This window comes from Ascidia mentula, chromosome 4, assembly GCF_947561715.1.
Source record: "Ascidia mentula chromosome 4, kaAscMent1.1, whole genome shotgun sequence".
Taxonomy (NCBI): Eukaryota; Metazoa; Chordata; class Ascidiacea; order Phlebobranchia; family Ascidiidae; genus Ascidia; species Ascidia mentula.
This window is the reverse complement of record NC_138569.1, coordinates 16,845,532-16,859,114: the sequence shown is the minus strand read 5'-3', so window position 1 is coordinate 16,859,114 and position 13,583 is coordinate 16,845,532. Positions and strand designations below refer to the sequence as shown.

Below are 13,583 nucleotides of genomic sequence, written 5' to 3'. Positions count from 1 at the left end.
CATACGAAAGAGATACATGCATCCAGCACTTCAACATGTACTTGAGCATCTTTTTGATCACTGTCTGTCGATGGTAGAAAGACCATACCGCTATCTAAAACAAATTAATAATGTATTACTACGCCAACCGGCGAGCTCCGTTTCCTTGTCATGCGTGATTAGCAACGGTCACGTGACCTTAAAGAAAATCCTTTTGTTTGGCGCAAGTAAAATCAAACAGGCCTGTTAAAGCATTTTGGAAGGTTTTGTCACCGATAAAATTGGTACAAACATACACGTAACTACAAAGGCCTAATATAATCATTGCTGAGCATTATTGCAAATATTTTGATGGCCTGTATGCTCTAATGTGTTAAATTGTCAATAACGAATAAAAAAACTTTCCAGTACATTTCACACATAGTTGCTAAATCGGAACTAGTTGTTCGTCCGTCAGGCAAAAGGACACATTGGCAGAGTTTGCAGTTTGCAATGCAGATCGATATTGCGAAAGACTAATTCGAAAACGAAATCATTGGATTATGGTTCTGGAAATCATCGAGTGCGTCTTTAAAGTTTCCAAACTCATTTACGAAACTGTTGACAACGTGCAGGCCAATAGGAAAAGGTGCCAACGGCTCTCGGATCGAGTTCGTTGCTTAGTTACTCCACTCAATGAGCTTGTAAAACAGGTACATTATAATTTAAAGGCGCTTTTTGTGAGAGTTGGATCGAAACATGATATATATTACAGGGGGATAATAGTGCTGTGTACAAAGAGGCATTAATCGATCTTGTGCGCACCCTTGAGGAAGCGCGTCAATTCTTGAAAACTTTCACGAAGGAAAAGTCCGTTTTGAGAAAATTGCACGATGTGTGTTACGCAAACCGCGTAAAAGTACGTTGTGTATGAAACTTAATGCACATGTAGTTATCGTATCACCCGAATATTGTCAATCCCAAGAACATCATGTTTATATTTTTTTTACTGAATTGATGTAAATTTTTCTGAAATACTCTTCTCCTTTATGGTAAATTGCTTGCAAATATATTTGAGAGCTGCCAATGGACAAAACAAACGGCTTTCTAGGGCAATGGTCTTCAGTTAGCGAGAAAATTTACACTATTGATTAAGAAATGTCATTTATGACTCAGGAGACGTTCGAATGCCTGAACGACCGCCTGAACAATTTGGTCCCTGCACTGACGTTCGGTTTGCAAGTGGAATGTCGCAAGTCGGTGCAAAGAACTTTTTCCGTCAGCACCCGGTTAACTGAGGACACCAAAGACGAATCGAATGACTTAAAAGAAATACAGCAGTTGGTAAACGCACTCGGTAAAATGTTGCTCTGGTGCGATTGCTGTTGCCTTGTTGCGTCACAATAAGTCCTTGTTTTTTAAGGTCTGCCTTCATTTCATTGCATTCGGTACGCCGATTTAAAGGATAAAAAATTTATGATGGAAACAGAGCTGTACACTCATTATACGGCAAAGCACAGATTCAATCAAGTTGTGTTAAAAAAGCCAAAGTTCGCCTTGACCTCTGAGAGGTATTTGTTGAAATGTAAATGGTACTTTCGTTATGTTACTGATAGTAACTTGCTTACACACAGGAAAGACCTGTTCCTTACTGATGCACGAAATATGTTGCAATTCAATTCCGAAAGCGTTGTGAGAGTTTACGGCCTTTGCGTAGACGTTCGAGACTCTTACGTCATTGTAACAGAGCACATGAAGTTCGGAGAGCTTAATCGTGTAAACATTTGTATATAAAAGCTTTGCTGCTTTCTATGTGCTTTTTGCTGTATTTGCTTTTGCAACAATTAACATACTAGCATAATATGTCACACTGATGTTCCAAAACAGCACATTTCCAAAAGTTGGCTTATATTGGCAGTTTTTATCATTGGATGAACCTGACCTTACCAGGAGTGATCTGGCCCGAATGATGGTAGAAACCGCCCGGGGATTGTATTTTATACACTGCTGCGATGTAGTGCACGGCAGCTTGTCACCAACCAGTTTCCTGGTTAACCAAGACCTCCACGTCAAGGTATTTCTACCCACCTATAATGAAAACGTGTATATTTCTTTTAGTTACATTTGTGCCGCAACAGATTTCTGGATTTGAATTCTCCAGAGCAGAACCAGAGGGTAGGAAAGAAGGACCCAGCCGCTGTCAAACGACAAAGGCCTCATGCTGCGGCGGCCAAGGAGCATGCACGAAAACAGACACCTTTTGGTACTATACACGGTTAAAAGGTTTTGACTTTTGAAGCAGCTCTTATAATTTAATACACTCTTGCTTGCAGCTATGGGTTAGTATTGCTTTCAATACTTACTCGATTATCGGGAAAATATCAACAGGTCGGAGCTGAGGAGTGCTACCACCTTCTGACTGTTTTAAAAGTAGATAGTCAGCCGCTAGATGTCGCTAAAATGTGCCTACTTTCTGACACCATGACGTGTCCCACAATGGAAGGTATGGATAGTTGAATTCAACTTGTCGGCAATTTTTACCTCTAACACGTTAATACGTTTCAGAGGTGGTTATAGAGCTAACGTCGTACATGGAGGCCTTATGCAACAGGGATTGATCAGCGACGTTTGCTTTGATGTACATTTTTATGTCTTGTATACTTCGTATTTTGTTGGTTTAATTATTCTGAAAACTGCACCTTCAATCTGGTTGTTCCTGTACACTGTTTCAACAAGTAACTTCGCCACCACGTTTTTTTTTCTATAATTTTATTGTGAACATTTGGCAGTGATTTGTACAAAGTGGAAAAAAATACACCAAACCAAACGTTTTACAAAACCCATTGACGGGGCGTGCTGTAAGTGAAAATTAATAGGTCGGCATCAATTAAAGAAAGCAATATAATTAGGAACAGAGACTGAATGCAATATGTCCGCACCGCAGTATACCTGTTTTCACAACACTTTGCTTCCGCAACAAAGGCACTATACACGATGTAAGGACGCAGTATTCACCCGTTTTGCGTAAAATTTTCTCGGAGAACCGGGCGATGCTGTGGCAATCACAAGCGTTTCGCTGTAAACCGGCGCTCGTTGGTTTGCTTTAAAAAAGAGAAGACTGGCAAATTTGATTATGATGCGGAGGCTGTGACGAAACTCTCTAATTTCCTGCGCGTGAAAGGCTGTCTGATCAATCACAGGTTATCTTTTCGGATACGTAACCAGCATTCTGCATTTCGGTTCTAATCAAACAGCAAACGCACGTGCAATTATTATGCAACCCGATTTATAAACAGCATTGGTGCCAATATAGAACTAATTGATTGCATAATCAATGTTGTAATTCAAATTCGTCATGAAGCATATACAACAGATGTGTGTATAGTGATGCGCCCCATCAAGTCTATTGACAATTACCGGTGGAATTTTCTTATATTGAGTTAATCACCAACAAACAGATGACAAATTTATACCATATCTCTTTCACACGCGTGAGCAACAGAAGCACCAACCAAAAGAAGCAGTAAGTTTTATTAGTGCCTTATTGTGGCGCAGTTATAGCTGTGGCGGTATTACTTTTTAGTACAGCAGAGCTTTATATATTAACAAGTTAGTTGCCTCTTAGTTATATACATAATATATTATTTTGTGTGGGGTATTTTTTATTTCAATACACTACTAAAACCAGAGCCCGCAATCAATAGCAACTGTAACGCGAACCAACAGTAAAAATATTGAGATTCCAGAGAAATGCAACGGAGCCAGATGACACCTCTACTTCCTACACGGAACGCAACAAAACGGTTTAAAATCGGTTGGCCCTATCAGTTGTGTGCTGGGTGTAGGACAGACAATACGGAAAAACATGGAAGAAGCAAACTGAACAAGAGCTCAACCTGTTTTTGATGTTACAGCACAGTCGTTTGCGAAGAACAGCCTTGGCAATAATGTACGCTAGGTCTGTCTTCACAATACGAATTTGCTGGTGACATTTTCGCCGGGAAAGCGTCGTGTTCCCATTGATTCACACATCTGGAAACCTATCTAATGGAAACCGCTCTTTTCTTGTGTTTTGTGTGGTTGTGCGGAACTCGAAATAAATCGTTTTGCAAACAAAACAAAAAATATGCGTGAATTAAGTGTGGGCTTGCATCAGGGATCGTTATATTTTGACATATTTCGCAGGTAACTTAATGGTGTGTTGCAAGCGCTAATGGGTAGCACCAGGTAACTTTTCGTAAATGCACTTCACTGCAATGGCGTGGTGATACGGATTCAGTTCCTGTTCGTTTTTTTAATTTTTTACGTCCGGTTCGCGGTTTGTAAAGTTCACTATCGATAGGTTCAGCTTCAGTTTTGATTTAAATAAATGAATCCGATCAGAGCGATTTGTTCAGTTCCACTTTATTGTTTTATTTTGGATTTCGGTAAGTGTTTTACACCGGGGGTCTACAACCACAAGGGCCGTAGACCGGTAGCCTACCTGTCTGGACTGTACACAAGGGACATACACATTCCACACGCTTCATGCACGAAGCATCAAAAACCGTCACTAATCATCGTCATTGCTACATGTAACTGCATGAAAAAATAGTCAGTTCCGTTTCGGATTAATTAAGATTCAAAATGCTCATTTTAATTCGTTTGCTCAAGGTATAATAGTCATGCCAAGGAATCATGACACCCCTTTGTAAAGTTACGACAGGACTCAGTGGCAATTAGTAACTTGCATACGATGCAAGTATGCGTAGCAAAGGGCCGAAAATTGATTTGACCTTAAATACGGTCGGTAAAGGAAATTACGGCGCAAAATGCGACAGAATGCAATTAAATTTTTCTCGCAGTGGTGAAGAAACAAGGACGCAACTGGCAAAAAAGGAAAATGTAGCTTCAACCCAAATATGGCAGAACAGTTCGATTTATTTCTAACTTACAGTGACCACACGGATGTTATTTAAAATAGCACCGGGATTTGAACCCAGGATGTCCTGGGCACGAATCCCGATCAGGTATCGTCAGTTTCTGGAGAGTTTAAAAATGAAAATAACTAAAACCGCTTGATGGAGTTAGAGGACTATTTTAAATAATATCCATGTGGTAGAGCTAGAGGACTTTTTAAATAATGTCCGTGTGGTTGTGCTCGAGGACTATTTTCAATAAAATTCGTGTGGTGGAGCTAGAGGAATATTTTTAAATAACATCTGTGTGGTGGAGCTAGAGGACTATTTTAATAAACATCCGTGTGGCGGAGCTAGAGGACTATTTTAAAAAGTACGTTTACCCTTTTAGCTTACCATAAAATTATTGCTGATTTCAAATTTTCTGTGTTATTTGCCGATACTGGACCTGTAAGCCGAAAAGCCTGGCCAGATTTACAACGCTAGCGAAATTTCAGCTCATTGGATGTATTTTACACTTGGCGGGAAAATGAACCAAAACAACAAAATTTGGTTGATTACAAAGTTTGAGATAAAACGACGTAATGTCAGCTGTAAACAAAAAACGTAAAGCTCTGGTAGTTACCCAGGAAAAAACAAATGGTTCGGCTAAAAAACGCCGATCCAAACCTTCGAAAAATGGAAATGAAAATAAAACTGTTTGCAACAACCTTTTCACAAATTCCTTGGCTGAGGTCGGGTTTCAATTTGGATACAAAGGAAATAAGATTGGATGCGAAGGCCACACTTTTAGGCAAAGACTGATAAAGTTTCTCATGGGGCGTGACATTTTGTCGGATTCGCTGCAAGATTTCTTTTCAACATTGGAGGAAACAATGAAAGATGAAGATATGTTTGTTGCCGCACTCTTTCCATCCGAGATGGACAGTAATGATGTCCTTGATTTTTCCTCACAGACCAGTGACATCTTACAGGTAAAAACTATAGAAAAGTTTGAACAGAATTTAAATATTTCATCCACAATAAAAAATGTACATCTGTGCAAATTTATTTGAATTTCATTGAGAAAAAATAAACTGATAGATTTGTTTGCAAAAAATGGCTGGTTTTCACAATCAACATTGGCCGTTAATCCAATTTACCAACTTTTTGTCATATATAAAGTATTTGGTGGCTTTGTAATAATTGCATGGCCAGTTCAAACACCGAAAATTGCCCTAATGTTTAAACTTCTTTCAGGATTCCTTGATCAAGTTGCTTCTCGGTTGTGATGAACTACAAAGTGATGTGGTTAATTTTTTGATAAAGAAACTTGCACTTTACACTGAGCAAGAGAATGTGAAAGTTGATTTGAATCCTACTGTGTCAGGAGGTGTGGATGTCACAAACATGCCAAGGTTGATTTTAAACCACTTCCGGTGGCTTGATTACATAAATGAATCCAGCCAGCTTGCATCAAAACTGTTGGAAATGGCATCTGTTATGCAGTCAGGGGTAAGATTGTCTCCCAAAAATCAAGCATATATTGTACTGCTACAACTTGTATGTATATTATGCTAGGTTGCTTGTGACATTATTTCATTTGTACCTGATTTATTGACTGATGATTGTGACCACTCTGTTGTTGCTTCAACATTTTGCGACTTACTGAATAACGGTCCAGAAAACATAACATCAGCCATATTTGATGCACTGTCAAATCTTGAACTTAGCAACTCAATGGCCAAGGACATTCAAAATCTGGCTGTATCCAATCTGGCAAGTGGTTTGGTGGAGGACATGCCAGTTATTGTTAAGTATTTGCTGAAGTCAAGCAAATCCTCAGATATTGCAAAAGAGGTGTGAGCACATTGGGTATTTATGTAAACAATTGTGCACAGAGAAATATTTTCTGTGCTTTTAGGTCATCACTGAGTTACGACCCCACCTGGATTTTGCAGTGCTGTTAACAGCTGATGAAGACAACACATCAGTAAGGACAAGCACTACTTTGATTGCCGAAGCTGTGTTTTCTTCAATGCAATTTCATAATGCTGTAGCATCTGCGTGGATTTCTGCATTGGAAAAAGTTAGTGTGTTAGTAGTTGGCACCGCCAGCATTATGTGAAGTCTGAATGTGTGTACTGACATATTGTTTTGTTTTGTTATAATATTAATAGAAATAAGTGTTTTTTTTTGTTTGTTTTAGGTTAACAACTTAGATGTTCATGTTGGCGACATTGTTTGTCTGTTCCTGTTGTGTTTCGTGCACAGCCCTCAGCAATCCAAACAAGCAACTGCTTTGCTTTACTCGAAAATACGTAACAATCATTTACCGATAGCAGTTATTACCACGACATTTGAACAGTGTTCTTACTTGTTCCACAATCACTTCAGGAGTATCTGTAAATTAGCCAAGAACATGGTAATATATAAAAGTACTGCAACATTGCATAAGAGTGATTTTATACCTATATGTTCACTGTAAATGTTATGCACTATTACACTGTAGAAGTTAAGGAAAAAGGCAAAGCAAATATCATGAAAGTTGTTGTGGAACACTCTCAATATATTCACAGTAGTATGAAGATGTAAAGGGTTTTGTTTAATCCGCTAAATCCATGTGTAGGTATGGAATTCAACATCTTCTGTGAGAAACATGGGAGGGCTGCTGTACAAAATGTTTCTCCTACATATGGATAACTTCTGCAGACAAGAGGCGATTGGATACTTGGTAGAACACATTAGTGGTGCATCTAACAGTGGCACAACGGAGACAGATACTGCATTAGAAGTATTAAGCTTTGTGGCTTCTACAAAACCTGAAGCACTCAACTCATATGCCAATTATGTCAGAGAAGCATTGGATCGCATGGACACTATGACACTTCCGCAGGTAAATCTCTGTCTTCAGTTTTCAAAACATTTTAATGATCATTGTTCTGAACAGTTTTTAAACTATTCTCTGTCATAGGTGCGATTATCTTATGGTATTCTTACTGCCCTTGCATACAATGAATGTAATGACGCTTTCACCCTTGGGATGAGGGATGAGATGCACATGATCCTCCAGAAGCAACTAAATCATACTTCTGACAAGTAAGTGGAAAAACAAAAATGATTTGAGGTAATTCTCTGACGTGATTTGTCGCGTATCCGTAACATCCCGTTTTAAAATCAAGTTTGCATGACTATTTTTATTACGTAGATATCACCGCATTGGGATTATCGGTTGCGTGGCAACCATGATTGCCATCTCGCGGATGGACCAAGACGAAAACTTTAATGTAAACGAAGAACTCTCCTCACTTCTCCAAACTCTAAATTACCTGCTACGAAACGACTACCAGGGTTGGGCGACCTTCTATGACGAAGTGTACCTCGCATTTCTTGCAAAAAACGAAGAAAATTGCCGGAAATTGGCCAAAAAAGTGAGCACAGACGCTCGTATCAAGCTCGAAAAGGATTTTCTCGGTAACACAGCGGGGGAAAGCTCGTCCGCGGAACGTCAAAATAAACTGGATACTTGCTTGCGCTACTGCTTGCTTCCGCAGGATGAACAATCCCAAAACGACGTACTGATAAAAATAGCAAGTGAAAATCACCGCAGTCTGAAGCAGACGTCTCCCCTCCTGTGTTCGCTGTTTTGCGCCATTGCCTCGCTGGAGAAACGCCTCAGCAACTCTCTCGGCGAAATCGATGTCTTGTTGTGCTGTCCGCTTCAGATCTACAGCTCCAAATATGAGGACACAAACACCTTCCAAACCTTATCCACTGACCAGATGTCGACCATCCTAGACTCCGTGTTTGCCACTGTCAACTGGTTCCGGGAACTGATATCCGTGTTCGCGTGTGAAACAGACGATGAATGCAAATCCAACGTTCTTGAACGCCTAAAGCAGGCCTGTCAATTGCAAAGCACTTTGGAACGACTCGTACACCATGTTCCAAACGGTTACGTGCCTCCATTCATGGGAAGTGGAAAACGAGAAACAACTACAGTTGCCTGGAGAAGCCACGGGTCCAGTTCCGAAGCGAAAAAACTATCGAAAACCATTGACCAAACTCTGAACGCTACAACTGCCGATATGAAGAAACTGCATAAGGAGAAGCAAGCAAGTGTTGCGGTGGTCGTCACACCAGCAATGCTTAGACCACACTTGCGTGAAATGAACATAGATGTGTTCGGACTACTGCGATATAGAGTTGAATTCAAAAAGGGAAATCCTCCCGATTCTTCAACGCAAGGTAAGGAAGTTATTTCCTTAGAATATTTTTAGTTTTTAGCTTGTTTGTCTTGTTTTACTGTATCTATGAATATAATATTGATTTGTAAAGACAGATCCGTCAGTCACCGACTTGCACAGGCTGATTCCTGTAGTCACTTTTTGACGTTTTCTCTATTACAAATATTTAAACCATAATTTTAAGCGTATATGCTACGAACAACATGCTCCACAATTTGCGTGAATGTGGTTGTCATGTCCAAATCTTTTTACCAGGAAACATGTGTCGTTATACTTTTTATCAACGCATGTATAGCTGTTTTCCTGTTTATAACTGAGTTTACAGTGCTTGCTATATGCAGAATGCCGTATTCTGCCCTCCCATCTTCTGTATTTGTTGACTGACCTCAAGCAGAAGGTGAAACATCGTTTGGTCGCCAACAAACTTCCACCTGGTTTTGGCCACAAGGGCGGCAGTAAAAACAGCGACGTTGGCTTCGAAAAACTTGACCAACTTTCAACGAAAGACGTCCTGGACAAAGTTGTCGATCTCACAAAGTATTTGCAGAAGCATTTAACTGCGCTGGGGGAGAATTTAAAGGTAATCTTGGATTTAAAAAGAAGGCGCATATAATTGAAGAGTAGAAGTGAATATCAAGAACTTACATTATTTCAAACGTTGCTCTTTTCGGGCCCCGTCTCTGTTTCGTCTCATAGCTTTTCCGTGTGCTTTGACTCCAGCGTTTACAACATTCGTGATATATTACGTGTGATTTGCAGAGTGATTCTGTACCTGATGGTGGGGATTCCGATGACAGTGTGTCTTCCATCAACTCCGGTATTTTTCTCAAACAGCATGAAGAGATTGCTCAGTGCTTCGAGAACGTTGTGGAAATATTTCTATCCGTATTATCATGGAGCAATGACCGTGACAACAAAACGTGAGAAATAAGTGCAAGTCGGCATGACTACCACGTGCTTATGGTGTATTGAAAACTTAAAAATTACCAAGGCAATAATCCCCAGAAACTTTGCAATAAGAGCTGGGTTTCTCCAATCGTTAGGATCTGTGGATCACTTGGCCATTTTAGTTAAATATGTGGACCCACAATAACCGACAAAAAATTTGAGAACCTTTTTTGATGATGTCCGCACACAAAACGAACTTCATCGTTGTAAAGTTTTTATGGTTGGGAAGGTCCTTTGGACCCCAAGATATAGGTTACTGTAATCCCTTAGGGTCCGTGCACCCACAGTATAGAAACCTTGATGTAGAGCCTTGTATCCAATTCGTTTTATTTTCGAACTCTCTTTTACAGCAGCCAGTCAAAATTGCATGAATTTTTGGCTTGCTTCTCCAAATCCTCCAATTCCGATTCGACAGCCGATAACTTCTCCACTCTGCTATCCGAAACCTTTCGATACTTACTGAAGTTTTCTACCGTTGTACCAACCTCGTCATGCGCGTGCCTTTTTCTTAAACTGCTCGGATTGCTTCACGAACTGGCTGCAGATAACAAGTCGCAACATGCTTGGATGGCCAAAAAGGTCTCCGCTGTGGCGGATGGGTTTTTGAAAGTGGATTGGAATGATTGTGCAGGTGTGGTATTATTAGATGTTTCATTTATTTGTTCTTTAATATCAATTGAAACACGTCGTAGTTTACTGCATAAAAAGCTGCCATAAAAATTCTTCTTTTAACCAACTGTTACCTGACTATATCGCTTCAGTCAAACTAGGACCGTGTCTAACTTTTTTATTTATTATTTTGTAAGCATTACCTTTTTTTGTTACACAAATAAGAAACGCTTCGGATAAACTAAATGAACACATGTAAGCACCACGTTCGTTGATAAATCGTCACCATACATTGTAATAGCATTGTCCAATCGTAACTTCCAGGCAATCCGTCAAAGGCCAATCCTGCCCTGCAATCGTTTTTCACGGCCTTCCTGAAGTTCAGCGAAGATCGACTTGACAGCATGGAGACGTTCATCAAACAAGCTTTACCTGACATTCTGGGAGACGAGATAACCGCAGAACGCGATGAGGACGAAAACCACATCACCTTTCCTCTATTAACCAGAGCCAACTTCTACATATTCTACAAAGGTGTTTATGGCAAGAAATAACCACAAACCATTGACCACTGTTATCCACTTGTAACTGGTAACTTTCAGAACAGTATCATAAGAAGGCAGTGGTGAAAAACGTTGGCGAATATATCGCAAAGTAAGACATAAACACTACTATAATAAAAACAATAAAATTTCTGAGGAACACTGGCAGATGCCTAAAATTTCGCTTAAATTTGAATTGAGAGAAAGACTTCTTCTAGTGGCACCCGGACCGAAAGCACTTCAGTAGAAAACGATTTGTTCGCTTTACACATTGATTTTTCAGGTTTGATTGAAGTTTTGAGTAGCGAAGCAGCGGCCATCCCCTCCCCTTCTTCTGCGAGGTCGAATCAAGCTAATGTTGATCACGTCGAGTTACTTCTTCAGTGGAGTGAAGTCGTCAAGGTGATTTTAACTGAAACATAATTTCCTTCTCAATTGGTAAAGTCAACTCTTTTCATGCTTTTTCAACTAGTTACATTCTGGCAAAAAATGACTAGTATGACATTGCCTTGCTCGAAGTAGTGTTGTTTTTAATATGAAACCTCGCTTGTCTAAAACTAAACAAATGCCTTGGTTACATCCTTGTCGGTTACGCGTCACTGTTTTTTACCAGGTCTTGGAGCTGTTGATCCATATTTTGAAGTCGTTTTCCTCGCGTACCACGATCGCCCCAGCCCTTAAACATGCCAAGTCTATTGTTGAGGTGGGACCATAATGTTGTTGTTTTTTTTATAAATTTTATAAAATCTTTCAGGTTTAAAAAAAAACGATGGGTCTAAGACTTGGGCAACTTTAAATAGAACATAGTAAATTACTTCATCGTTCTGCAACGTTTCTGTTGCCACAGAGCTTCGTGCGGACGGGTATCCCGGCCTGCGAGATGACGTTTTGCGAACATCAAGATGACGTCATCAACCTCATAAAGAAAATCCAAAGCAGCACACGTCAGTTGCAATACCTCGCATGTCATTCCAAGGTATGGATAGAAGTGCGCTTTGTTCGAGTCTTTTAGTAATGCAAAATACATTGTTGGATTCGAAGCTATTTCTGAGTGATATTAAAGTTGGTTCAATGTTACGTCACCGATACATTAAGTGTAAATAACATTCGCACTTTAAAATACAAACTGTAGCTCTGATCACAAACAGGCGAATAAAAACTACATAACTTTAACAGATCTCGAAAGACTCGTCGCTCACGAATCATGTCCCTGCTCTCAAACGAAGTCTCGAAACATTTGTGTTTCGCGTGAAGGCGCTCATGGTTTTGCACAACTGCCATGAGGCTTTCTGGCTTGGAAATCTCAAAAACAGGAATCTTCAGGGTAAGTTGGCGTGTTTTAGTCAAATAGTCCGCTTTGTACGCTAATAAACTGCCCAGCTAACGTCGATTCGATGATCGTTCCTAAACTTGTTGTTACGTCATCAATTGATGTGACTTCACTCTACTTTTGGCATGTTTTTATAAGTTTGTTGGAAATTTTTTTCAGTTTTTAAATTTTAAAGTTTCCTCCTTGAAGAATTTACATGTTTGAGAATGTTACTCTGGTACAAAAAATTAGCACAAAAATATAGGTCTTATATGTAAGTTAAGCTAGAAAACGGTTCCAACCAACAATGTCATGCACCTTGATTATGTCGTAATCCGGATTTGGGTAAATGTTCCCACCTCCGTTCACTATTCCACGTTTCATTTATTGATAACACTAATCCGGATAATAACTTCGCCTATCCAGTTGAGTTTGTCCGACTAATCGAATCCGGATTAAAGGTTTACTGTGTTCGCCCATGTAGGAGAAGAAATCCTGTCGCAAGTTCCCGTTGATCCAACATCAGACGAAGAAAACGACGACGATCCCGACGAAGAGACAACCGAACCAAACAAAACAACACAACAGTCGTACAGCGAAAGTTACTAACGTATTTCGTATGCTTTTCGGCTGTTGTCTAAGCTTTCTGTCAAACAATATCTGACTACAGTTGTTCTTTTCGGTTCTTTCGAGCCATTTCATATGGAGTGTATGATATACACTGCAGATTACTTGTTTGTAAATTTTTTTTAATTTTTTCTGTTCCATTGCTTCTACCGAACACTATATTCAAACAAAACTGCTAAATAAACCAGTTTTAAATTGCTTTCAAACACTAATTGTTTAACTTTGGCAAAACAACGTGATTAGGATTTTCCCGAATACAAAAAAAAATCCTGTATAAAACTCATCACCCTGCACGCGAAATAACAATACTGCCTCTTAATCTTTAAACAGTTTGTGGGTCGAGAAGTGACCTTTTACGGAAGGCTTAAACCAGCGTAGAAACGCTGTCGTTGTCTTTTACTTCCGTGGCACCTGATTTATTCGGTTGGGACCGACGTTTTACAATCGGTGGCCTTTCCTTGGCGCA

General features: G+C 39.7%; 2 protein-coding genes across 2 annotated transcripts; both read left to right on the top strand.

Moving 5' to 3' along the window:
- The first annotated feature begins 521 nt into the window (after positions 1 to 521).
- On the top strand, positions 522 to 2,576 carry LOC145898194 (mixed lineage kinase domain-like protein). Its single transcript, XM_082986624.1, has 9 exons — positions 522 to 671; positions 734 to 877; positions 1,135 to 1,315; positions 1,382 to 1,529; positions 1,593 to 1,734; positions 1,877 to 2,032; positions 2,097 to 2,221; positions 2,292 to 2,461; positions 2,524 to 2,576. Exons 1-9 carry the CDS (start codon positions 522 to 524, stop codon positions 2,574 to 2,576), a joined length of 1,269 nt encoding a protein of 422 aa, XP_082842750.1.
- A 2,829-nt stretch (positions 2,577 to 5,405) lies between these two features.
- On the top strand, positions 5,406 to 13,264 carry LOC145899347 (Fanconi anemia group D2 protein-like). Its single transcript, XM_082988091.1, has 17 exons — positions 5,406 to 5,830; positions 6,096 to 6,350; positions 6,417 to 6,695; positions 6,760 to 6,924; positions 7,045 to 7,260; positions 7,465 to 7,731; positions 7,810 to 7,934; positions 8,044 to 9,083; positions 9,424 to 9,662; positions 9,842 to 10,002; positions 10,381 to 10,661; positions 10,964 to 11,173; positions 11,465 to 11,583; positions 11,795 to 11,884; positions 12,029 to 12,157; positions 12,358 to 12,505; positions 12,975 to 13,264. Exons 1-17 carry the CDS (start codon positions 5,441 to 5,443, stop codon positions 13,097 to 13,099), a joined length of 4,239 nt encoding a protein of 1,412 aa, XP_082844217.1. The 5' UTR covers positions 5,406 to 5,440; the 3' UTR covers positions 13,100 to 13,264.
- Positions 13,265 to 13,583: the final 319 nt, after the last annotated feature.

What these genes read in the sequence shown, in the direction of transcription:
- LOC145898194 (XM_082986624.1), top strand. Translation starts at nt 522, where the DNA reads ATGGTTCTGGAAATCATCGAGTGCGTCTTTAAAGTTTCCAAACTCATT. An exon ending in GCAGTTGGTAAACGCACTCG is followed by an intron (nt 1,316 to 1,381) that starts GTAAAATGTTGC and finishes TTGTTTTTTAAG; the next exon opens with GTCTGCCTTCATTTCATTGC. An exon ending in GACGTGTCCCACAATGGAAG is followed by an intron (nt 2,462 to 2,523) that starts GTATGGATAGTT and finishes AATACGTTTCAG; the next exon opens with AGGTGGTTATAGAGCTAACG.
- LOC145899347 (XM_082988091.1), top strand. Translation starts at nt 5,441, where the DNA reads ATGTCAGCTGTAAACAAAAAACGTAAAGCTCTGGTAGTTACCCAGGAA. An exon ending in TCCCGATTCTTCAACGCAAG is followed by an intron (nt 9,084 to 9,423) that starts GTAAGGAAGTTA and finishes TGCTATATGCAG; the next exon opens with AATGCCGTATTCTGCCCTCC. An exon ending in AATGACCGTGACAACAAAAC is followed by an intron (nt 10,003 to 10,380) that starts GTGAGAAATAAG and finishes TCTCTTTTACAG; the next exon opens with CAGCCAGTCAAAATTGCATG.